At 33.8% G+C, this 27,500-nt stretch overlaps 1 protein-coding gene across 2 annotated transcripts in view; it reads right to left on the bottom strand.

Annotated features, from left to right (window-relative positions):
- LOC137630409 (uncharacterized) overlaps positions 1–27,500 on the bottom strand; it is a 448,259-nt gene that overhangs the window by 200,340 nt on the left and 220,419 nt on the right. The window contains exon 2 of one of the 2 annotated variants that reach the window (XM_068361861.1): positions 15,234–16,660. The exons of the other annotated variant lie outside the window; for it this stretch is intronic. Within the exon in view, the coding sequence (XP_068217962.1) occupies positions 15,234–15,323 (90 nt within the window). The 5' untranslated portion in view covers positions 15,324–16,660. The remainder of the gene's footprint in view (positions 1–15,233; positions 16,661–27,500) is intronic. 2 annotated transcript variants of the gene reach the window in all.

Raw genomic sequence — 27,500 nt, 5'->3', positions numbered from 1 at the left:
AATTACACAGAAAACGCCTCTTCAAAGCACAACGTTTAGTCATAGAAATATAGATTTTCAAAGAGAAAATGTAGATTTTTTTTGTAGTCCGCATTGTATACATTAAACAATGAGAGTATATAAATATGTTTACATTTAAAAAGGAAATGTATCTCAGATGGCTTTCAAAATCTTGAAATTTCATTCACGCATGTGTCCAATTTTAAGTGTGTGCGTGTATATATACTAAATATGTGTATATTTAAGTTTAACCTTCGGGTCATATTCACTAAAGGGGTGCATTTTCAATACCCACCATTTAGACATTGAACTTCCACTGGAAGCCGTTCATCCGAAGGCAAACCAAGCGAAGATGGTACTAAATTTATTTGGGGATTCAAACGCATGTACACTAGTGCGGTGAGATTGTATTGAGCCTCCATGCATGGGTTACGGTAACCCTATCTTTGTGTGTGAGTTCGAATTCCATGAGAAAAGGAAGATTTTTTTTTTTCATGTGAATTCAGGGCTGGTAAGAATAAGAGAATCAAACAAGTACGCGGAACTATAAAGATGTACAACGAATTGTTGAATATATACCTAATTATATACTATATATATATATATATATATATATATACATATATATATATATGTATATATATATATATATATATATATGTGTGTGTGTGTGCGTGCATGTGTGTACCCATTAGTTTGATCAGTGAATCATGCAGCATTGGATCTGCTGGACAGATGACAACTAAGAAAAGACATGTGTTCTCGCCATAGAAGCACTATGTGAGATTAGCAACATTATCCCCAATTTTCTCAATGGAAACTATAGGTAAGCCATTATCTCTCTCTCTCTCTCTCTCTCTCTCTCTCTCTCTCTCTCTCTCTCAGGTAGCTGAATGTATGCAAAAGATTGGTTAAGCTTGAGTATCTCTCATGCTCCTTCTCTATGTAAACGGTTAAATTAAAAAGTCAAATGTTGTAATATTACGGCCTATCACCTTTAATGATGCATTGGGGCAATGCGTGAAATGCTTTTAAGCATATTCATTTCAATCTGTGTGATGTTCATGGTTACTCGTTTCATTGACTCACGGGAATAGGGCCTATCACATCGGGATAAGAGCATTGCAAATTACTCCCATGATATCAGAATATTTGATGTCTTAAGGGAGAGATTGCATTCTTTGCATTATAAAAGTATGTTCCTCTTCAAGGTGTGTTTTATTGTGCATTCTTAACATAAGCATTCAAAGAAATTTTACATATAAATCAGAGATTTTTACGACACTCCCGTTAAATATTTGTTTTAATGTAATATGTATAGTTGATTATTTGCGACACTTTTCCGTTAGATATTTGTTCTGATGTAATAATGTAAAATTTGATTATTTACGATACTTTTCCGTTGAATATTTATGATGTAATATGTAAAAGTTGATTATTTACGATACTTTTCCGTTGAATATTTGTTGTGATGTAATATGTAAAAGTTGATTATTTGCGACACTTTTCCGTTAGATATTTGTTTTGATGTAATCTGTAAAAGTTTATTTGCGATGCTTTTCTGTCAAATATTTGTTTTGATGTAATATATAAAAGTTGATTATTTATGACACTTTTCCGTTAAATATTTATTTTGGTGTTATATATAAAAGTTGATTATTTGCGACACTTTTCCGTTAAATATTTGTTTTGATGTAATATATAAAAGTTGATTATTTACGATACTTTTCCATTGAATATTTGTTGTGACGTAATATATAAAAGTTGATTATTTACGATACTTTTCGATTGAATATTTGTTGTGATGTAATATATAAAAGTTGATTATTTACGACACTCCGTTAAATATTTGTTTTGATGTAATATATAAAAGTTGATTACGACACTTTACTGTTAAATATTTATTTTGGTGTAATATATAAAAGTTGATTATTTGCGGCACTTTTCCGTTAAATATTTATTTTGATGTAATATGTAAAAGTTGATTATCTACCTTGGAAAATATACTCATGAGATTGATCTTTATATTTCAACGACAGACATATGGTCACTAGATGGAAATATTTCCTTAGACCTGTTATTATTACGGTGGTTTTGGCTGTATCATTTTCTATTATTTTTCTCAGCTTCTTGATGTTGAGGTTTTATGTTTAACCACCTTCGCTTTTTATTTGTGTGATAACTGAGTTTTATGAACTATCCTCTTTCATGTATATTTCACATACATTTGTGTTCGTCAAATCCAGAGTTAATTTTTCCATTATTTAGAAAATCTTATCTCAGATTTTAATGATCTCAATATTGAAACATTTCATCTTACATTCTCTGCATTTATGTGTGTTTTGGGGTCTTATATTTGCTCCAAAGGAACAGTGAAGAACTCTTTTTAAATTCATTTACAATATAATCCTTGTAACTTTGAAATGATCTTATTAATTTTTTAAGGGCAGTAATATAAGAAGCGTTTCTATTGAACAACGTCCATTTTGTAGTCAAATCTAGTTGTCCTTTTTTTTATTGATATACAGAAAAACGCAAATCCCTTTGGTATGAAACTAAAACCGAGACCAGACTTATAATATACATATATATATATATATATATATATATATATATATGATGATAATAATAATAATAATAATAATAATAATAATAATAATAATAATAATAATAATAATAATAATAATGATGATGATGATGAAATTTATGGTCTCGTAATTTTGTACATATTGAATTTATATAGTTTTCAAGGTCTGTTAAAATATTTTCTGTTTAGCCAGAAACTCTCTTTACGGCGCAAAATGTGCTCCCCGGCCCCAGTCACTAACTGGCACTAATTCAGTGCATTTTCCCCGTAGCTGGGCGTGATTATATTGGGAAATATTCTCAATATGTAGATTATTCTTAAATCTAATTGGATTTTTGTATTGAAAATAATACAAACAATATATTTCACGCTTCTTGAAACTTATTTGTGTAGAAGTTTAAATGCGTATCATTGTTGTTCTGTATTTGTAAGTTTAACTGATATATAATTTTTCAGCATTTACAGAGAATATCTTCATTATTAACATTATTGATCAGCGCAAAAAAAAAAAAAAAAAAAAAAAGTGTGCTTTTCTGTATTAATAATAGTAATTACATGAAATGACTTACGAACTATTGAAACGTAAATCAGATTTAATTTAATTGCTTTAATAATGATTAGCAGTTTTAAGTGAAGCTATTTTTTCATGTTTATGCGCCTGAATTTTATGTGGTTACTCCTTCCTATTCAGATAATACGGTCATGAAAGCTTGTGTGCGTTGTCCACATTTATACTAGAAGGCATAATAATGAAAGAATATAGGTTTCGTTTCCCGTGAGAAATATTATCACTTCAGGTATGCAAATTACTTTTAAGAATACGACCTCGTTCTTTATGCTGCGCTGCATTGTAAAATGCTTAACGTATCCCTGTGAGATTTAAGAGTCATTGGGGGCTATTATCTTAGCTTTTTGCTTTTGTTTAATCAATTTCATTTTTTTTTTTTTTTTTTTTTTTTTTTTTTTTTTTTTTTTTTTTTTTTTGCGAAAATAGTTTTTTGATGTGTTTTACTGCAGGTGTTCGGTAGTTGGGTATCGTTGCTTCGGCTACATTTTGGTCTACTTCTCTAACTCTGTTCTCGCCTCGGTTCTTCCGTTTCGCGGTCCAATCTTCGTAAGTATAAATTCATATTGCAGCTGTGGTGTTTTCCTCAATTGCACATGGGCATTGAATGGTCTGCTGGGCCTCAACGCCGGGTCGTAAAACACGAGTTTGTAGCCATGTAGACCTGGATTCTCTCTCTCTCTCTCTCTCTCTCTCTCTCTCTCTCTCTCTCTCTCTCTCTCTCTCTCTCTCTCTGTAGCAACAAGGTTTTTATTCTTTACTATGAATAACTCTCCTTTGGTTTCTGGTTAATTTACTAGAGTTAATCCTGCCAGTTACCTGGTTTTATTAATAATTTTGGAAAGATAAAGTATAAGAAAAATATGACTTTTGTATCGATATTTCATAAGATTTGCTTTAGCAGCCGACAGGTGAATCATTTGCAGATATACAATAGTGATAAGAGACCTAATTCATAAATTATTTATATGAGTAATCAATAATAAGAATAGTAATTACACGTCATTCTTAGATGTAAGTGTCCAAACTGAAGCAAGGGACAAAGTTACACATTTAATTGTAAATTTTCACTGTAATCTATTCGTGTTCTATGATATTAGTGGGGCTTGGAAATATCCACAAGTTTGAACACTTACTTTAATGGTAAGCGGTAGTCAAAATATATAGTTCTCATGCTTTAACAACGTTTTTGTTACCCATTAAATGCATTAAGAATTCGTGTGTTAGCATTTTTATAATATTATATTTTTCTCATAATGTTCATCATATATATATATATATATATATATATATATATATATATATATATATATATATATATATATATATATTTTTTTTTGTGGTAAGAATGTAGCCCTGGATAGAAGAAAAAGCTTAAAGATGATGCAAGTTAATCCAAACAAAACCGTAAATACAGTATATTAATTGCATCCCTATCCAATACATCTCAAACTATGTTAATTTCATTCTTCCTTGGGTAATAAATCATCTCACATCAGTCGAAATATCATGTGAACCTTAATGAGGAAACCTGCGAAGGTGTACACATGGGAGAAACAATAACCAAACGGGGTTGTGTTTACTGTAAATATTTTCCAGACTCTATGGATACATGATCCATTTTCCTTACATAGGTGCATACGTGATCCAAACATCTTCCTCATATGATGTAAATATTGTTAGACAGGTGTATACATTATATGAACAGTTTTCTGACATAGGTGCATACATGATGTAAAGATATTTCAGACAGATGCATACATTATATGAACCTTTTTCAGACGCAGGTGCCTATATATGTAAACATTTTTTTTTTCTGATACAGGTGCTTACATGATGTAATTTTTTTCTTTTTTAAACATTTACATGATGTATTTTTTTTTTAAAACAGGTGCATACATGATATAAACATTTTTTTCAGATACAGGTGCATACATGATGTAAAAATTTTTTCAGACACAGATGCATGCATGATGTAATTTTTTTAATACAGGTGCATACATGATATAAATTTTTTTTTCATACATGAACATACATGCTGTAAACATTTTTCAAACATGAGAGCATAGGCGATGAAATGATTTTTCTGACACATCTGACACATCTGCATACAGGATGTAGAAATTTTCATTACATGGGTCCATAAACGGTGTCAAATTTTTCAGCTGCGTAACCGGAAGTAATAAAACCACTGCTGTTCCATAATCCTGAGCCTACAGCCGGTGGTAATTACCGAAATCTTAATTAACAAGTGTAGTGTATTGTTGATATTCTCTAGTCTTGGGTAGTGCCATAGCCTCTGTACCATGGTCTTCCACTGTCTTGGGTTAGAGTTCTCTTGCTTGAGGGTACACTCGGGCACACTGTTCTATCAAGTTTCTCTTCCTCTTGTTTTGTTAAAGTTTTTATAGTTTATATAGGAAATATTTATTTTGATGTTGCTACTAATTTTAAAATATTTTATTTTTCCTTATTTCCTTTCCTCACTGGGCTATTTTCCCCGTTGGGGCCCCTGGGCTTATAGCATCCTGCTTTTCCAACTAGGGTTGTAGCTTAGCATTCAATGATAATAATAATAATAATTTCTTGTAATGGTTCTGCTTAAATGATAAACCTTTTGATAAAAAAACAATGGCCAAATTGGAATAAAATTTAAATCTTTTTCTGCTAAGTACTCTTATGTGCCTTATGGTAATCAGTATAAAGTATGAATGTAAAGTAACCATTGAATTGAAAGTGGCTCTGGATCGCGTTTTGTGGTAATTTTCTTCCGATTGTTTTGATTTCTTTTAACTTAATCTATAGGAGTTAATTGCAATGTGAAAATACTGCTCTCATTCAAATGCAAGCTTTTGGTCGATTGTGTTGCAACTTTGGTTATTTTTTTGCAAAGGTTATTGATGTTAATTAGTTGTTATTGTTATTGTTATTATTTTTATTAGTATTTTCTACTCAATTTTGACTGTAGCTATTATTATTATTTTCATTATTATTATTATTATTATTATTATTATTATTGTATTATGAAATTCCTAAAACGTTTAATTCCTGAAATTTTGAATAGACATATTAGGAAAGAGAGTAATATAAATAAAAAAGCTAAAACAAGACTAGACTGGAACATGCAATTAAAAAAAAAAAAAAAAAAAAAAAAAAAAAACGTGCAAAAGTACGAGAAATGAAAAAGATCATGAAATAAAACTTTTATATCGAGTCTTATTTGCGTAGCGTAAAAGGCGGCAGAGTGTGGGAATGATTGAGCAGGTGACTAGGTGAAGGCGTAATTAAATGAGTAATTGAATGAGAAAGTGGATTTAGGTTGAAGCAAACGTTCCACTTACGTCTCATTGAACCTTCAGTGCCACCTTCCTCATCTGACCTGGCGTATGGAGTGGAGTCCTTCATAAAATTGGCCCAAACATTCGTCATCTTTTTTTATATTTTCTTTTGTTTAGTGATTAGTTTTAAATTGACTTTTTGTGTTCATTTTACTGGGAAATACATGTTTTATGATTTTTTAACGATTTAGTTTTATTTTTATATTTTTATCAATAGTAGATTTTTTTTTTTATTTTAGCCTTTTGTCTTTAATTTAACGAATGTTTTATAGTTCTCTTTACTTTTTTATTCGCATCGTAACTTGTCATTTTATTCTCATTTTTTTGTTTATTCATGTTTTAATGAATATTTCTATTCATAGTAGGTTTAAATTTGGTTCAAATTTTCTGCTAATTAATCAAAACATATGCATTGATACAAAGTTAATTATTTACCTCCACCCTTTGATGATGACATTTAGTCGTAGGTGTAATTCTTCATACTTTCCTGTGTAAACAGGTCATTACTTTTGAATCAAGGACTTTAAAAATTATAAATAGTGCCTATCAATGTATTGTAAGTACAGCAATATACAAATGTTGATATATTTTCTTATGTATCCTCCTCCGTTAGTTTGTGAATCTGTTCTTGTCCTCTTTGAATATCGAGTACTTCCTTCGCCGCCTTGTTTATTTCCCCAAGTTACTGTAACGCCCACTTTATTGTCGTGAGTATAACTACAGTAGTTTCCCGTCGATTTATCGCGGCTGCGTTGCGTACGCTTTCGCTTCGTTGACATAAAACCACTCCCTGTCATATTCCTCTTTTTTGGGGCTTTATGAACGTGCCTCGTACTCGTCCCTTTTTATTTCCCTCTTGACTTTGAGTCCGGCAGAATCTCAATACCTCTTCTCCCTACTTCAGAGAAGGATTCGAAGGCACTGGCTTTTCTCTGACGTAGTTGGTGTCGTTCTTTGTGTGTGGCTCTTGCGAAACATATTGAGTATCGAAGTTAAATCCTCTTGTCTGTTCGCTTGTGCTTTTGCGCTAGACGAAATTCCTTGGAAACTTTAAGGTCATGGGAGAGAAAAATCACTGTCTGGAAAGGTTTGTTTGTTATCAGATTTGACTTGAAAATAATTTTCTCTGTTCTTTATTGGCTTTTATTATGTGGTCTGGGAATTGTTTCAAGAATTTAGCCCCAAAACTTATTAAATCAGAAATTGTGAAGACTGCCCTAACGAATTAGGGAAAAAAACTATTTGCAATGTCCAAGGATCTCTGAATAGAATTAGACGGGTTTTTATTTTCATGATATCATTTCCTGATTGTAAAACTCTTGCTAAACTATGATATAGAACTTGTTTGCGATTAAAATGCAACAGCTTTTTTTTTTTTAAATCAACTGGCTAATGCCGCCAATGTCTGTCGTGTGACACTTAGGGCCTCCACATGATCATTCCAACATGTCTCTCTCTCTCTCTCTCTCTCTCTCTCTCTCTCTCTCTCTCTCTCTCTCTCTCTCTCTCTCTCTCTCTCTCTCTCTCTCTCTTTCCTAATTTTTATCTCCGAAGGTGTTTACCTTCTTTCTCTTAGAAACTTTAGATGCAATTGTAAAAGCACGTCGTAGACTCTTTTCATTTAAGAGTAATAAAAGAGAACTTCAGGTAAACCTAAAATGTATCTTGTTTTAAAAGATATTTTAGGTCAGAAATAATTTCATGATTAAAATAATGTATTTTGCAATTTTTCATCTCATGGTTTTGGTTGTCTGAGCTTTGCTTTGCATTTTCAGTAATAAATTGTAACCACTGATTTGACATTTTTAGTACATACATATACCAAGGCACTTCCCCCAATTTTCGGGGTTAGCCGACATCAACAAATGAAACAAAACAAAAAGGGAACCTCTACTCTGTACGTTCCTCCCAGATAGGGTTAGGAACGAAGTGGTGAGGGTGAGAACGGGTGTAAGAAATGAGTTAGCAGCTAGAGTGGATATGAATGTGTTGAGGTGGTTTGGCCATGTTGAGAGAATGGAAAATGGCTGTCTGCTAAAGAAGGTGATGATTGCAAGAGTTGATGGGAGAAGTACAAGAGGAAGGCCAAGGTTTGGGTGGATGGAAGGAGTGAAGAAAGCTCTGGGTGATAGGAGGATAGATGTGAGAGAGGCAAGAGAGCTTGCTAGAAATAGGAATGAGCGATTGTGACGCAGTTCCGGTAGGCCCTGCTGCTTCCTCCGGTGCCTTAGATGACCGCGGAGGTAGCAGCAGTAGGGGATTCAGCATTATGAAGCTTCATCTGTGGTGGATAACGGTGGAGGGTGGGCTGTGGCACCCTAGCAGTACCAGCTGAACTCGGTTGAGACCATTGTCAGGCTGGGAGGATATTTTTAGTATTTAAGAAAAACCCATAAATCTGAAAAAAGAATGTTATAATGATCCTAATCGCGTAGATGAAAAAGGTGGAAAAATTTCTACCCATAATGAAAGGCTGAAATCTGAACTTTCTCTCCTAAGTTATATTTTTTGCACTAATTAGACCTCAATAAGTGTCATTCAGCGAATAAAGCTGTAATGCTATGAGGACTCCCTCATAACGACATTAATAGATACTAATCGTCTCACGCATGATAGAACTCCGGATTATAAGCAGATCGATTAGGTTTTTATCTCTCTTATCTCCTACAGTTACGTCATCCCACCAGGAAAACTATGAAAGAAAGAAGTAATTCTTTCCCTGATATGCCTTCCTTTGTTAATAGATCTGAAAGGATACTTCCCTTTCTATTTTAGTTAGATAAATATTTGGTTCAAAGATAAGGCGGTTTTAAATTTTGTGGAAAAGTCAAGTTAACATGTTTTAGCAAAACGTTAACCTGGAGTCGTACGTATGAAGTTTGGTGTTAATTTTATACTAAAGGATACTTAATTTCTATTTAGGTTAGATAAATATTTGCTTCAAAGATAAGGCGGTTTTAAATTTTGTGGAAAAGTCGAGTTAACATGTTTTAGCAAAACGTTAACCTGGAGTCGTACGTATGAAGTTTGGTGTTAAATTTTATACTAAAGGATACTTAATTTCTATTTTGGTTAGATAAATATTTGCTTCAAAGATAAGGCGGTTTTAAATTTTGTGGAAAAGTCAAGTTAACATGTTTTAGCAAAACGTTAACCTGGAGTCGTACGTATGAAGTTTGGTGTTAAATTTTATACTTCCTCTCATGATTTACATTGTAAAATATTTGTACTTTTATTATACCTCAATATAATGACTGAAAAGAAAAGTTTTACGAATATTTAAACTACTTTTAGTGACAGCAAATTGCTTATAAAATCTCTTTATTTCCATTTCCTTTATTTTACTTTTTTTGGTGGAAGGGGGACTTGTCACCTCTGTTGCTAACTTATTAACAGGAAGCTATTATTTATTGTTATTAAAGGATAAACAGTACTCTTGTAATTGCTTCCTTTGAATTAAGCGGAATATTTTACTAAGTTGGGCGTAAATCTTCAAATGCTTATGTTTTTTTACTTGTTTCTCTGTCCATTTTACCACCATATTGGAAATGAAAGAAACCGTTGAAAAAATTATTATTATTTATTTATTTTTTTTTTTTTTTTGGCAACGAAAACCTTAGCATTTTTGGAGTGCCTTGCAGTTAAAAAAGCAAGAAATGCATGAGAAAAAATTATAGGTTAGTAACCATTACAATTAACGGAAAAACAGCGAAAGATATAATTGAAAGGGAATGTGAAATTCCTATATGTGAAGGCCATTGGAAATATGAAACTAGGCTCATGCCTGATAGAAATGAAATGGATCATCATGAGTTAAAAAGAACGGATTCTATCCCTTAATAGTATGAAGAGGGAACGTTATTAGAAATAAGTATTGAATGATCAGAAAATTAAACAAAGTAATAAAAGCAGGCTTAGTTCACATACAGGAACTTTTAATTGCGTATACATAAGGTGACCAATGAGATGTAATTATTAGTATGGGTTTTATTGCCTATAAAAAGATCTTATGATATTCCATGGTATTGTCTAGTGTTCGTCCACCATCCTTCATATGCAAATTCTAGCATAGTAGTCAAAATCTATTCATAAGTAATCATAAGTAAATTTTGTTTAAAACGAAAGCTAATATCAACGGTCATCTTGTAAGAATAGAGTATACTCATTAATATGCATGCCATGTTAATTACCTTTTTTGATAGTTTTAGAGACAGATTTAAACGCCTTTTCCTTCTCTCGGTTTGGTCTCCTTTATAAGAAAATAATGTGTTTTGAAAAAAAAAAAAACAATTGCGGCTAGAAGCATATGCCTTATCAAGCCATTATACCATACCCCCTTCATCCCTCCCCTAAAAAGAAAAGGGGAAAAAAAGGGTTGGTGGGAAAGGAATGGAGACTATTTCTAAAAATGTTTGGTGTTGCCAGCATGGACTTTTGCTCCCATGAACAGTCGGTGAATTCCCAAGGTAGCGATATGGCTGATTCTTAATAGTTTCGCTATATAATTTACCCATATTTCCACAAACCAGAGCTCTTTATCAGGTCCTCTTACTGTTCCAGGGGGTTCAAGATTATTTGGGAATTCCGCCACGAATTTTTGTATGGTCCTTTGGGTATTGTCATCTCTGCCATTATTTTTTTTTTCTTTTATATATATGTAGGCATGGGTTTTATCGTACTTAGGGATTCCCAAATTGCATTTATCTTTAGTTTTTTCTCTGTGTTTTTTTTTCCTATCGTCCGATCTAGATTGTATGCTTACTGTTTTTATGTTTATCTATCTCTAATAATAACAACATTTTCTCTGAAGAATACGGCCACTTTCATGTTTTTAAAGCGGAACTTGGAGGTGGACACCCTGTTCTTAAAACTTCTATGATTGGGACTGCTTCTTACACCCACATTCAGGGTCCCTCCCCCATCTTAAACACTGCATCATACTGTTTTCTCCACTTCGTTCTTCATTCTTCTTCAGTTACCCAAACCATCTGAGGCCAGGCTATGATATCATTTCAACTTCTGTAAATGGGGTTGTGTGTGTATTGTTGTGGATATTTTTTTTCGGATCGGATAGCCTCGTTATCTGCTTACTTTTCGGATTGCCACTATTAAAAAGTTAAAAAAGTTAAAGTTGCGGGTTTTAGGTCTCCACTGAGACGATCTACATCATTCTCCTCGGGTCTACCATAAGCCAGCAGGGACTATCACTAGTCCCCTCTAACCTCCCTTCCAGGCACCACCCTGGGGAGAACCCCCCGGTAGAAGGTCTCACGGTATTCGCGTCCTTGGCGGGGACCGAATTCGGAACCTCTGAAACAGAAGCCCGCGACGCTACCAACCAACAGATTATGTACAGTTCTATGAAGGTAATGGGGTTTTTAACTTAGCCTCGAGGCATGTTAAGGCTAGATCGTTTCTTTGAGCTACACTTCCATTTTTCATTCCAAATATACTAAAACTTTTCGTCTCCATCATGAATATGAATGTTTTAATAAAAACAGGCATACTCTTTTCATCTCAGTTATAAAATGTTATGATCCTAAGGCCATGTCGAGCTCTTGTGACAGAGGTATTTTTATATTTATTTCAGAAATAGATCTTATGAAAGCTATTTAAATTTCATAAAGACATCTTCGCTTTTATGGTTATAAATTGAATATCCTTTTATTCCCTATGTATAATAACGATATCGGCGTCAATGACCTTCGATGTCAGGATAACAGAGAACTCTAAACTAATCAATCAGTCAATGATGTAGGTTAAATATCACAGTTGGTAATAGATAGCACTGTGAAAGACAATCTTGGTGGAGAGACCCGGGGCCTTAGTCTCTTTTGACTGCACTGAATCCAGAGGTCCTCGCCAGGTCCCCTACTCCCTTTCATTCTTTAGTCTGCTTGTGGGCCATCTTTTGGCGTGAGCCCCTACTGGCTTATGACCAGCTTAATTTAAGCCAGCCACCAACGATGTAGATCAATTCTCAGAGGGGGTTATTGCCTTCAGTTCACCTCTCGTTGGTCTTTGCAGCATCTTTTCGGCTCTTGATATATATATCTATATCTTTAATTTTCAGCATTACCTTCGTCCCTGCCTCTTTTCTTCGATCTTGGCTTCCAGTCTGTTAACTTATACTTCATAGTGCAAATCCAAGTTTTCCCCAGGTCGTACGTAGTTGCTGAAGGACTTTATGTTGGACCATGTGGTCCAAATCCACGAATCCATTCCGATAAAAAGGTAACTTTTTTTCCAGTCTTCATGCTTTGGAATTTGAATATCCCGATGGTGATCAAAGTGAAATATCTAAATCATTAGAATTTGGATGTGCCGAGGGCGGCAGTAATTCATAATTCTGCACGCTGTTCAATTGATAGAGTTGAGGTGAGCAAAAGTTTCAAAATAGATTATTGGGAATCCACAAAGCGTTGAGAACGGATGCAAGCTGCAGTGAATCTCATCAAGAGATTGGATCCAATGGAGTTATTTGTTGGCCTTATTCCATAATAATTGCCTTGCAAATACTGTAATTATATGTTTCTTTTTAATGGATAAAACATCAAAAGCAGGCCCCGTCTACGTTGCAAAAGTATCGAACTGAAAATGTGCCTCGGGATTGCATACGTCCGATAGCAATTCATGATGGATATTGCCGAGTGTTGCACGGTTGCTGAAAGAGCAAACAGTGCATTCGTCGTGATTGCAAGCACGGCTACACTTGATGCAGAGTGTAATAAAATTGCAGGCAATCAAGAGTCGCAATATGCGTTGATGACATTCAGTGGTGCCATAACAAGGAACCGTTGACCTCGAGTTATTATTTGCTGGGGTTTTAATTGAAAAGAAGCATGGCCAGTGTATGCATTCTCATGTTTTAGTTGGCTGGAATGAAAATTACTATCGCTTTGTGATGAATATTATGCTGAGCTAAAATAGCCTTTTAAGCTTATCCTTTCGCTTACACTGTTGTTATTGGCCACGTTGGAAAGAGGTTAGGGAAGTATTTCCTGTCCCGGCCATTTCTAAGGTTAATGAAATTATTATTGTTGTTGACATAATATCGGCAGTAGGGGCAAGAGCAGCTGTAAGAGTATTTGTTGTTTCGGAGAGTAATGAATTTAAAGTTTCAGGAATTGTTTCAGGAATTTTGAAAGTCTTGAAATATTATTGCGTATGAGAGCTCTGTGTCGTTTTAGATATTGCTCTTGTAATTTCAACATAGTATATCATTAGAAATTTAAAAACCGGAGATTGCATACTCGTTCAATGACGTTTCATTCTGCGTATTCCTGCTTTTCATTTCATAGAATCAGGAAATGTATTAGGTATGAAGAGAACGACTTTTCACTGCTTATTCCTGCTTATCATTTAATAGATTCATGAAATAAGATTTTGATTATATGTGGCTATTTAGTTCACGAGAAAAGTCAATGACATGTGTATTGCAAAATCTCTCTTCTTAATGAACATTGTATCACTAGAAGCGGCACCACAAGTTGCTAATAAATAATTGGCTTTAAAGATGAAAAATAAATTTGAAATTTCAGAGAAACATATTTTAGACAACATAATAATGCGAAAACCTTAAAGCTCATTGTGTTTATATGAATTTTTAAAATTAAGTTGAATCGACAAAACGAAAAAAAATGGAGTTCTTGTTTTAAAGAATGATATGGAAAATTTTTGCAAACAGGAAACTGAACGACTTATAATGAATAGTAGATAGGAAGAGAAGGCTAGAGGAGAAGAAGCAGAAGATGAAAACGAGGTAGAGCGCACAATAAAATTGTATGAAAACTATTGATAGAAAAAGCTGGGGATTCAGAGGAAAGAGAAAAGAAAGGAAACCCCAACGAGAATTAGAAAATCCATAAAATATCGTTGGTAAAATTCATAGAACTAATAAAAACACCTGAAGAAGAGAAGGATAAAAAGGGGGTTCTTCTAAATCTATGGAGTTACAGCGAATGTAACATGGCTTGTTCTAGGTCAGTGGGAGAGCTGAGAATTTATGTCTATTCTAGGTCTGATGTGAGTTACTGAACTTCTGTGGCTGGTAGTCTTTCTGTGACTGGGGGGATAGGTGCCTTTTCTGTTTCTGTTGGCAAGTTATGGAAGGTGTCATTTGGGGGGGGGGGGGGGACGGGATGTGTTAGTGCAGTGGTTCTTAAACTTTTTTGCCTTGCGCCCCCCTTCTGCGTTAAACATAGATCCCATGCCGCCCCCCTCCCCACCCTTGAAATTTCTGCCAGAGTAGAAAGTATTATTTCAATAAGATAAACATTGTTCATAGAAAATTGGTAAAATAAATATATTATGATGAACAAAATTTTATCATAATCTTTTTTCAAACTGTTTTTGCATTATACAGATTACAGTTATTACATTGATAGAAAATACTAGAAAAAATACAAATTACTGCAGAAATAAACATAATTTTTACTCTTAATACAATCATTCATGGATCATGACCACATAAAAAAATATTACACATCCTCCTTAGTAATTGATTTATCCATATTTATGTAGTATTGTAAAAAAAAGCCATCATAATTACTACATTTTTATTATCATTGTTACTATTTTAACTACTTGCGCCCCCCTTGAAAGCTCCTGGCACCCCCCTAGGGGGGCGTGCCCCCAGTTTAAGAATCACTGTGTTAGTGTATTCTATGTGTATTCTATGTGTATTTGAGTTTGTGAATGGAGAGGGAAAGGGTGGTGTATGCCATACAGAAATTCCACTTACCTCTCTTTCAGCCTTCAGTGCTTCCCTTTTTCTCTGGAGTTCCGACCTGGCTCTGGAGTGTCTCATGAAATTACCCAAAACACCTGCCATCTTGTTTGGGCGTCGTCTTCTTATTTATATTATTATATGTAATTTTACGATTTATATACGCAAGATATTATCGTATCTTATTCGGTTCCAGATTTTCTGCACCTATTTCATTACACTTCCTTTTATTAACTTTTTTTTGGCCGAATATATTCGTATTTTTTTGTACACCTCTATATATTTACTTTATTTCTTATTCAATCACTTTATTTGTTCTAGTACATATGTGGGTTTTAGATATCAGTTAAACTTTTTTTTTTTTCAATTTTTATTTGATCTTTTCAATATATTCACAAATTCTATGGATCTCTGCACTGATATTTCAACTAAACTCATATGGGGAATTTTATGAATTTTTTCAGCTAATGAATTTGGAATTGTTTACTTTTCATATATCGTTATTTATTATTTTATTGCTTCTTTATTTGTATGCTCTTATTATTACTGCTTGATAGATAAGGTAATTTCTACATTTTTCTTCATGTCAAAATCTCCTTTGAAATACTTTTCTTAAGACAATCTTATCTAATGTTATTCTCGAAATGTATTTTCTTGAATTGGGAATGTAATTATCAGTTTCTTATGAAAAGTAGATATTTTTCTATATGTTCACTTGGTTCATTGTGGCGATTACATTATACCCACTGTTGTCAAATATATAAACATACTCCCTGCTACTTTGACAGTTGTGTTCTGTGAGTTTTGCGTTCGCTTGCATGAGACCGCTCGTGTTTATACTTATCCACCTTTCTTTTAAGTTTTAAGTTGCCTCTTGATGTGGAGTGGATGTTTTGAATGCCTCTTCTCCCCTCTCTTCAGGAGAAGGATTAGTGGAAAGCAATTTTCTTTTGGTGCCGTTCTTTGTATGCGGGGTGTAAGGTCCTATTGCCAGTTGAGCATCTCAGGTAAATTCTGGTCTTGTTGGTGCTTGCTGCTCTTGGGGCCGGGAGTAAAGTTCTTTTTGAAGTCTCTTGGCTTTTCAGGGCTAATTTGTAACCCTCTGTACACGTGACGAAGGGAATTCGTTCTTGCAATATTCTAATGTGATCATTAGTGGCAGTGGTAAGAATAACTTTTATTTTACTTTGGAAGTAACACTGAAACCAATAGCTACTAGTTTTGTACTCGATTCAGAGTTATTTGAAATGTTTCTAATTATGTAGTTCGTTAGTATTTTTTTTCCTTAGAATATAATACGCAAGAGAAACAAAGCCAGCGTAAGCGACCTTATTGCTTACTTAATTCCTACTTAACCCAATACCCAGCGAAAGCATTTGCATTTCCACCAAGAGGCACTTGATTCATTAAAGCACTACAATTCGAGTTTTGTGTTTCATGAACTGGAAGGAAGAAAGACCATTTTATATCAGCTGGTGTTCGTCATTTCTGAAAGACCATTTTTGGGCTTCACTAGCTATTCTAAAATCTTGACTTATTTCAGGTGCTAAATAATTGGCACAATTTTGTAATAGCCCCGTTGCTACCGCAAACTAAATGTTAAATTACGTCAAAGGTTTTTTTTAAGATATTATAATTAGGAAATTCAATTGTAAATAAAATTCCACAGCTTGATTAAATTTAAAGATTTTTTTTTTTTTTATTAACCCAAGTCTGTTTTCGATGAAACGATAGAATGAAACAGGATCTCATGTTGTGATGCAAATAACATAGTATTTTCCTTTTATTATTATTATTATTATTAAATGCTAAGCTACAACCCTAGTTGGAAAAGCAGGATGCTATAAGCCCAGGGGCTCCAACAGGGAAAATAGCCCAGTGAGGAAAGGAAATAAGGAAAAATAAAATATTTTAGGAATAGTGACAATATTAAAATAAATATTTCCTATTTAAACTATTAAAACTTCAACAGAACAAGAGGAAGAGAAACCAGATAGAGAAGTATGCCCGAGTGTATTTTTCTTCATTTGTCTGATATGTATATATATATATATATATATATATATATATATATATATATATATATATATATATATATATATATATATATATATATCTTTGTGGTTGGAGGGGGTGGGGGCTTTCAGTGGAATCCTGCATGCTTCCCTAGAGAAGAATAGATGATTAATGTTTAAGGATGAATTAATGTCTTACTTGTGATATGGAACTGATGAAGATCTACATGAAATAAAGGAGCTTGTCTGAACAGGGGTTTGGATTGCATACTGCGCATGCCATGTCATTTGAATGATTGATTTGATTTGTATACATATAGGTGCATATTATATCTTGCGTTTGGGGTTTTATCTTTTATATTTACTTATGATTTAAAGAATTTTATTTCTATTCCAATCTTTTTCAAGGGAATGAAATCATCTGGTTATTACGTTTCTTACACTAACTCATTGAGTAACTTACTTCAAGGGAATTAACTTAAATTTTTTAAATATTTCAATTGTTTGTATACTTAATCTTAGTGCTGTATTACTTACGCTGTGCTAATGTTTGCCAGGAGTAATAGAAGTAAACTGAATAAAATTGGGAGATTTTTTACTAGAAACTTTCAGTAAAGCGGGATGGACTTTTAAGGGCCTAAGCACACTGGCGACTTTGTAGAGCCACAAGTGGCTGCGTTTTGTGGCGGGGATATTTTCTCCCATAGGTTCCCATTGTTTTCAAGCTTTGCCGATTACACTTGTGTCTGTGGCTTGCGACTGTGGTAAGCTGTCCCCGCCACAAACAGCGCATTTTGTGGCAGCGTTTTGTGGCTGGCTGAGAGCACAGTAGTGACATCTGGCGACCACATGTGGCTGCTAATCAGATGTAGTGATATCGGTGTGGTGACCACATGTGGCCGGGTATTCAAAACATAACCTAATGTGGTCGCCACATGTGGCTCTAAAAAGTGGCTAGTGTGCTCTGGCGCGCAACTTTGTGCGGCCACTTGTGGTGCCACAGAGTGGCTAGTGTGGTCGAGGCCTAAAGCACGTAGGTGTTCAAAAGACATTAAGAGTTCTACTATTCCATGTCAACCTTTCGTAATGAAAATATTCCCATTTACGCTCGACCATCAGAGATCTAATGGTATCCCAAAAATCGCCTAGCCAAGAATCGAACTACTAGGCTACGGTCACCCGTGATCCCTCTTTAGACTTTGAGTGGATTTTCAAAACTTGCACATGTGGGAGTTTTATGGTAAAATACCATGAACTACATTCCTTACCTCTCTCTCTCTCTCTCTCTCTCTCTCTCTCTCTCTCTCTCTCTCTCTCTCTCTCTCTCTCTCTCTCTCTCTCTCTCTCTATATATATATATATATATATATATATATATATATTCTGTCTTTATATCAATGTATATTTATTTTATGTTTATGATATATATGTATGTATAAAGGTGTATATAAGTGTGTGCGTATATATATATATATATATATATATATATATATATATATATATATATATATATATATATATATATATACAAACACACGACTTTTCTTACCTAGCGGTTTTGATAATCTTCAGTGAAAGGACCTAACGTTGAAACCTAAACGAAACGGATTGGCTGACACATGTTTACTTAATTATTTATCTGAGCTGCAGTAATGTCAGCTATGATTTTGATGGATATGTGGTTAGCCACCTGATTCCGAAAGATAAGCTGAAAACGGGAATGTTAGGCACTCTTTCTAGGTGGAAAGGGGCTATGTTACATGTATATATATATATATATATATATATATATATATATATATATATATATACATACATATATATATATATATATATATATGTATATACATATATATGTATATATAGATAGATATAGAGACGACTGGCGAGATCAAACCGAGGTCCTTTACGTCAATAGGCGTAGGAGGAGATGATGATGATGATGATGAATATATATATATATATATATATATATATATATATATATATATATATATATATATATATATATATATATATATATATATATATATATATATGTATATGGATATGTATGTATGTGTGTGTACTTGTTTGCTCGCTTCTGCACGTGTTTGTATTATTCATATATTAGATGGCCATTTATTAGGGAAAAAAGACATTTGAAGGATTCTCATAGTCACTGACCAGTTACAGAAGAGGTATGTACCTTTTACCATCATTAGAAGTTACTATGAATTTAGCTTGTTTAAAGTTTAATTATCAGAAGATTAAAAAAAAAAAGGGGGTAGAAATATTTCAGGCAAAGAGAGCAAGGTGAGATTTCTGGCATTGTGTCAGCTCATGAAGATTAAAGGGCAGCGAGTGAAAGACTTGAGGAAATCAAAGGGGGAATGTGGCCGCCGACTAGACGATAGGTGAACAATTCTATAGAGTATTTGTTTCGACAGGGAAAGAGGGAGAACGTGGACGTATTCTTTCCTTTGAAATATAATAGAACTATAGTCCATTTCTTTTGGCGATGCATATTTGCACCGACTCGCGGCGGTGCCCTTTTAGCTCGGAAAAGTTATCTGATCGCTGATTGGTTAGAATTATCTTGTCCAACCAATCAGCGATACGGAAACTTTTCCGAGCTAAAAGGGCACCGCTGCGAGTCGGTGCAAATATGCCTCGCTAAAAGAACCAATCAGCGATCAGGAAACTTTTCCGAGCTAAAAGGGCACCGCTGCGAGTCGGTGCAAATATGCCTCGCTAAAAGAACCAATCAGCGATCAGGAAACTTTTCCGAGCTAAAAGGGCACCGCTGCGAGTCGGTGCAAATATGCCTCGCTAAAAGAACCAATCAGCGATCAGGAAACTTTTCCGAGCTAAAAGGGCACCGCTGCGAGTCGGTGCAAATCTGCCTCGCTAAAATAAATTGACTATAGGTTCCACTGTTAAAGATTTCGCGTAAATATCTTTGGTTTTCTATTTTTCGTTTTGGATTATCTTGTAGATTTAGGTATTGTACTAAAATAGTGTACGTGATCCGTCAAAAACTATAAATATATGGACTATAAATATATTTATAGACAATAAAGTCTAAGAAGGGTTATCGTGGGCTATTGGAAACGCTCCCGTCTGGCGATCTGCCGGTCTGGGGTTCGAGTCACGCTTAAGCTCGATAGTTTTTTGTAGTGTCTGCAACCTCACCATCCCTATGAGCTAAGGATGATGGTTTGGGGGATTCTATAGGTCTACCTGGTGAATCAAATCATCAGAATCCATTGCCTGGCCCAGCCTGGTCCTAGCATGGGGGCGGGGGCTTGGGCGCTAAACGTATGAATATCTGGTGAGTCTGTAGGGCCTTTGTGCTGCTAGCTTGCCTATGCCATTCATGAGTGACCTTTAAACCTTAAGCATGGAGTGACCCAATTGCAGTCTCTGGATGTCATGGGAGATGCGAATGAAAATAGGCTATTTCATTGTTTTGTATGATAAGACTCAAATGAATATATCAAGATGTTTTTATTATATATTTAGTGTTATAAAATTTCACCGCTGTTGGAAATAAAATATTAATTCTTGGAATTGGTTGAAATAACTAAAAGTGGAGAGAGAGAGAGAGAGAGAGAGAGAGAGAGAGAGAGAGAGAGAGAGAGAGAGAGAGAGAGAGATTCTTATCTTTTACCTTTGGAGAGAGAGAGATTCTTATCTTTTACCTTTGGAGAGAGAGAGATTCTTATCTTTTACCTTTGGAGAGAGAGAGAGAGAGAGAGAGAGAGAGAGAGAGAGAGAGAGATTCTTATCTTTTACCTTTGGAGAGAGAGATTATTATCTTTTACCTTTGGAGAGAGAGAGAGAGAGAGAGAGAGAGAGAGAGAGAGAGAGAGAGAGAGAGAGAGAGAGAGAGATTCTTATCTTTTACCTTTGGGAAGTCTTTTGATTAATATGACTCTGGGCGAATTAAATTTTCAGGGATTGTTTTTAGGGGCGAGGTTGTTACTCTGTTCCCCTCTCTGCCCCGTTGCTATTCATCGCAGTCGAATAACTTATAAGGTATAGGGTGAGTTTCTCGAGTCAGTTGAGGCACAATGGTTGTTTCCTGTAATCAGCCTTGTATTGTTTGTGTTGCCCGGTTTTTATACGGAGACTCCCTCTGGTGAGTAGATGCTGTTATCTACTTTCGATTATATATATATATATATATATATATATATATATATATATTCTACTTTCGATTATATATATATATATATATATATATATATACAAATATATATATATATATATATATATATATATATATATATATATATACAATTTTCTAACTTATACTGGGCTCGAACCGTAGTCTATTCAAATGAAAGGCAATCATGCCACCAGAGGCTATTTGAGCACGATATCGTGTTGTTTTTCATCCTTATGTATATATATACATGCGTGTGCGTGTATATATATATATATATATATATGCGTGTGTGTATATATATATACATATATATATATATATATATATATATATATATATATATATGTGTGTGTGTGTGTGTGTATATATATATATACATATTATTTATTTGTGTGTATGCATGTATATCTACAAGCATAGTGCGATTTTCCATAGCAAGAATTTATAACCACACCCACATATCGTTTGCTCAATCATGAATGAACCTTTCTTCTTATGCAATTTTAAACCCTTCAAGTACATACATTGGAAGCTTACGAACCGTATATGTACCCATTTGATAACCATTTCTTTCTGTCATGGATACTTTTTTGTTCTTATATATTGAGACCTTCCTCGTAGATATTTCTTGTAATGCATCTATCCGTCATATCCTAGATTGCTCTTAACAATTTTAGATTAAATGTTTTCCTAAACTAATTTTCTCCAACTCTTTTTTCATGACTAAACTATTTGAAAACAGGGAAGATTGAACTATTTGAAAACAGGGAAGATTGAAACACAGTATTTGAAAACAGGGAAAATTGAACTATTTGAAAACAGGGAAGATTGAACTATTTGAAAACAGGGAAGATTGAACTATTTGAAAACAGGGAAAATTGAACTATTTGAAAACAGGGAAGATTGAACTATTTGAAAACAGGGAAGATTGAACTATTTGAAAACAGGCAAAATTGAACTATTTGAAAACAGGGAAGATTGAACTATTTGAAAACAGGGAAGATTAAACTATTTGAAACCACTAAAGGCTAAGTTATTTAAAAACACTGATCTGCTTTCTCCAACGTCAACTCTTACCAACTTTTCCATATTTCACACACTGTTGCCGTTAGATTTTCACGAATGGAGAATATCTATCTCCCTTATAAAATAAAGAGCAATTGTCTGGATGTGTATATATATATATATATACATATACATATACATATACTCTCTCTCTCTCTCTCTCTCTCTCTCTCTCTCTCTCTCTCTCTCTCTCTCTATATATATATATATATATATATATATATATATATACATATATATATAGATATATATATGTCTGTGTGTATATATAGTATATATATATATATATATATATATATATATATATATATATATATATATATATATATATATATATAATTTCTTTCCCGTCACGCTCAGCGGCATTGCCAGACGTATATGGACACGATCTCTCCCCGTCCCTCAGGTAGAGAGGAGAGGTGGCAGTCATACCCTGGTGAGAAGGGATACCCCGAGAGGTAGCCTACCGTCATTTTTGACGGGTCGCGTAAAACTAGTTCGCTCATATTCAGTCAATTGAGAATATCTTCATAATTTCGTCTTACTGATAATCCCTCTCCTACGTCTCCCTATAGTGATTTAGCCTCGAAAAGTCTTTTGAGTGAAAGACTGACAGAGCCTGTTATCGCTCATTAGAGCTATAGAATTCACCTGCAATTACTCTTTTATTGTTACGTTTTTCCTTTGCCCGTAATGATTGATATCCGTCTTCGTAATAATCTTCTACTTCAAGTTTAGATTTTTTCAGATCCTTAGATATTTTTTATATAGGTGAAGATTTTTAAATTTAATGTATAATGATGGAAAGGAAGTAATGTTAACGACCTCATTTCCACAGTATGTGTTTCATTATCTTGACTTTTTACAGTTTTTTTAGCTGTTTCCCATTATGTAAAAAGCATCATACAAAAATTGCTTCTAACTATTGACAATTCTTTTGCATTTGGTTTCTTATTTTGCCACTAGAGAGTTATTGGCTTCTTTGACTGGCCAGGCAGAATTACATTGGATCCCTGTCTCTGGTTACGGCTTAGTTTTCCTTTGCCCACACATACACCGAATAGTCTGGCCTATTCTTTCAACATTCTCCCCTATCCTCATACACCTAACAACGCTGAGCTTAGCAAACAATTTTTGTTTAAGGGGTTAACTACTGCACCATAGTTGTTCGGTGGCAACTTTCCTCTTGGCGGCTATATATGTTGTGTAAGTAAAGGTCGAGCATAATGGAATGTTCTGATAAGATTTCATTTAAAAAAAAAAAAAAAAAAAAAATTAATTGCTTTGGAACGTTATAATAGTCTCGAAAAGGCCTCTGATCTTAAGTTTAAGACTACTGTTTCGAAAGTTTTTTCCCTGGAACTTAGAATTAGATTTCTAAATGGTTTTTGGATCTGAGTTGTTAGATTACAATCTTGAAAATTTAATTTGGTTTAAGTTTTTTAAATAAAGTCTTAAAAGTGGTTTATATTGCTTGAAATTATAAGAAACGATTATTAGAATATTCAAGTTAAGAACGTTAAAATGATTTCCAGAAAATGGTTTTAATTCTAGAATTTGAAGGGATTTTTTTTTTTCCGAGCAATGCTCACCAGTAAACTTTCTGTCTCCCTGCTGTAAGAAGGTCACCTATAAACAATTAATCTAAACATAAGGATGTGTACCCTTAAGCTTCGTAAAGAAAGAAATTAGTTACGTGTGATTAGAATGATAATGAACAAGTATATTCTGTATATTGCTCAAACTTGTATCAATATTCTAAATGTTTCTGAAGGAGAACATTATTTCAAATAACACTTGAACGTTTAGATAAACTTCACATGGTTTTTTCTCATTTCAAGGTAACATAGTTTTCTCTTTTGTTTACTCTGCATTATTCAGGACTTTACATTTTTTTCTAAACATTTCTTTTAAATGTATATTGTTTTATAATTGTGAATTACATTTTCCGTGTCTTTAATGTTAGTCATTTTAAGAATTGAAAGATACTTTTCCTGAAAACCTAAGAATTATTTGAAAATCATATAAAAGTCTCGTAAATTTGATAAGTAGTTTGATGGACGACTTTAAATTCCCTGTCTCGTGTCAAGAAATTTCCTTATTACCTTGAATACTAGAAGCATCGGAACTCAGACCTAGTAATAAATGCAGTGCAAAATAAATTAGAAAAAAATAAATAGAGAGCAATAAACCCACTTTCAATTGTTTATTATATTTAGCATAAAAGTTTATTTAAGATACTTAGACTCAGGATAGCAAAGTTATAAATAATGACAAATATATTTAACTTGACCTCCCCTAAAAATGAAGGTATAGCACTCGTGTAACTATCAGCATTAATTATAGAAATTTCATATCAATTATTATTTGCACATTAAAAAGTAATGAACATCCAGTATATACAGTATATGTATACAAACACAATCACGCGTGCGCGCGCGCGCACACACACACACACACACACACACACATATATATATATATATATATATATATGTGTGTGTGTGTGTGTGTGTGTGTGTGTGTATGATCTTGAAGAGGAGTGGAGTCTGGAGACATGGCAGCATTTGGCAGCCTACGTTTCCTCCATCATCCGTCTACTATTTTTAGCAATAGAATTTCAAAATGTTACATATTTGATGATTTGCTATTCATCAGCGATGATATTAGTGCACTCTAAACGCTATTATAATATATCATGTCTTTTATAAATCCCTCAGCAGAACTTTAATAAATACTTTCTCATAGACTTATAAGACATGTCCGTCTGTCAGCTTCCAGACTAGAGTAATATATTTTAGTTTTAAGTCTTTGCTTTCTCAACTTATTGCACGTGAATGAAATTGCTTCTCTTCATTTTTATACGTCATGGCACTGGTGGAATTATACCGAGTCCTTGCGCTGTGTCGCCCCCTGAGATTCAAATGCCAAAGCAATGTACTTTATTTGACTTAGATGAATTGCTTTGCAAGGTTAAGAATGTGCTTGAGAAACTTTATTCCATATGAATATTAATCTTTGAGTTCTTTTCTGTATAAAATATCAAGAAAGAATTTATTGCTTTAATGGCACAGGACAATGAACTATTCACATGAGATAATCCTAAGTTCATCGTCGCTAGTAACGCCAGTTTATGATAGAATCTCAGTAAATTCTTCTAAGACATATATATATATATATATATATATATGTGTGTGTGTGTGTGTGTGTGTGTATATATATATATATATATATATTATATTATATATATATATATATATACAGACACACATATATATGTGTGTTTAATTACCCTTTATAAGTGGGATACCTTAACGTGGTGAAAAGGTTTATGTATCACTCTCAGTAAAGCTTTACTAGTCAAGGCCACTCATACTAGGTTGGTTTGCTGTGAGGTATCAGCTTAAATTGTGCCACCATCACCAATCCGTACCGGCCAGCGGGGTGAGGAAAACTGGCCAAACCCCAACCATGAATAAGGACGTGCCTGAGCCCTGTGTCTTGCAGTGGACTAAAAACAGCTGCATTTGTTGTTGTATTTAGTTATGTGTGCATGGCTTCACTCAACACGTATAAGTTAAACCATAGGGATAACGTTGTCCTGTTATGCCATTGACAGTAGAACCTTATATAGATTAATAATAATAATAATAAAAATAGGGAAGCGGGGTACATGGGGAAAGGAAGAGCACCCCTGGACACAATCCAGTTCACAGCCCAGAGGCAGGCACTCGGGACGGGAAAGACCAAGGAAATAGGGAGAAAGAGAAGCACAGGAGAAGAACAAAAGAGAGGGGCAGACCCCCATACGACATTAGGGAATTGGTATTATTATTGTATGTAGATTACGTTAATATCTGGAACTCGACTAATGTTTTAACGGTAATCTTATTAATGAGTCATATGTATGTTTTGATCAATGTGTCATGCGAGAAATCATTGACAAGCAAGATCTTTTGTCTTAGATTTTAAATAGTGGTGCAAAAGATTTGGTCAAATATATTAGATTTTTTATTTATATGAAATATTCAAAAGCTAAGGATTTATAAAAAAATATCTAATTTTTTAATTTAATGATTTCAAGATACTCACTTTGAAATGAAAACAGTTAGTCTATGTCAGTTAATAAAACAGATTGATAAATCCAATACAATGGATATTAATTCTCTCCCTCTCTCTCTCTCTCTCTCTCTCTCTCTCTCTCTCTCTCTCTCTCTCTCTCTCTCTCTCTCTCTCTCTCAAATAACGATCTCAAACTTTCCCAAAGCAGAATTTTAAAATCAGGTCCATGATCACTCTCCTCGGATGCCCTTTTTGCCCGGAGGATATTAATCTCCCCTCATCCGTTCGATAGCCTAATTTGTTTGTTACTTTGTTCCCTTCCTGTGAAGTACGTCCCCTCATTATTCAGACTCAGGTGAACAGGTGCAGATTGAAACGAACAAAGAGAGAGAGAGAGAGAGAGAGGAGAGAGAGAGAGAGAGAGAGGAGAGAGAGAGAGAGAGAGAGAGAGAGAGAGAAATATGTGTATTTATTTCATGAATTGATATTGGTTTAATTACGAGTTTGAAATTAGGAATAGTTAGAAATTTTATAATCAGGCAAAAAAGTAATGATTGATATCGTCCAATAAAAATAGAATTAAAAAGATAATCATTCTTTCCTTTTTATATTTCCCATTTCATATTTTCTTCGTGACAGAGTTAGGAAAGTGCATATGGTATCGTTTAGTGAATATGAAAAGAAACATTAATTTTTAAATTTATCCTTTCATATTTTCTTCGTGACAGAGTTAGGAAAGTGCATTTGGTATCGTTTAATGAATATAAAAAGAAACATTAATTTTTAAATTTTTCCTTTCATATTTTCTTCGTGACAGAGTTAGGAAAGTGCATTTGGTATCGTTTAATGAATATAAAAAGAAACATTAATTTTTAAATTTATCCTTTCATATTTTTTTCGTGACAAAGATTGGTAAGAGCATATGGTTGCCCATTCTTTCAGCCTCTCCAGTCATCTTGTTCCTGTTCACTCAGAATTACGTAAAGG

Source organism: Palaemon carinicauda, chromosome 38, assembly GCF_036898095.1.
Source record: "Palaemon carinicauda isolate YSFRI2023 chromosome 38, ASM3689809v2, whole genome shotgun sequence".
In the NCBI taxonomy this organism is placed as follows: Eukaryota; Metazoa; Arthropoda; class Malacostraca; order Decapoda; family Palaemonidae; genus Palaemon; species Palaemon carinicauda.
The sequence above is the reverse complement of the archived record's forward strand: the minus strand, read 5'-3'. Positions and strand labels throughout refer to the sequence as shown.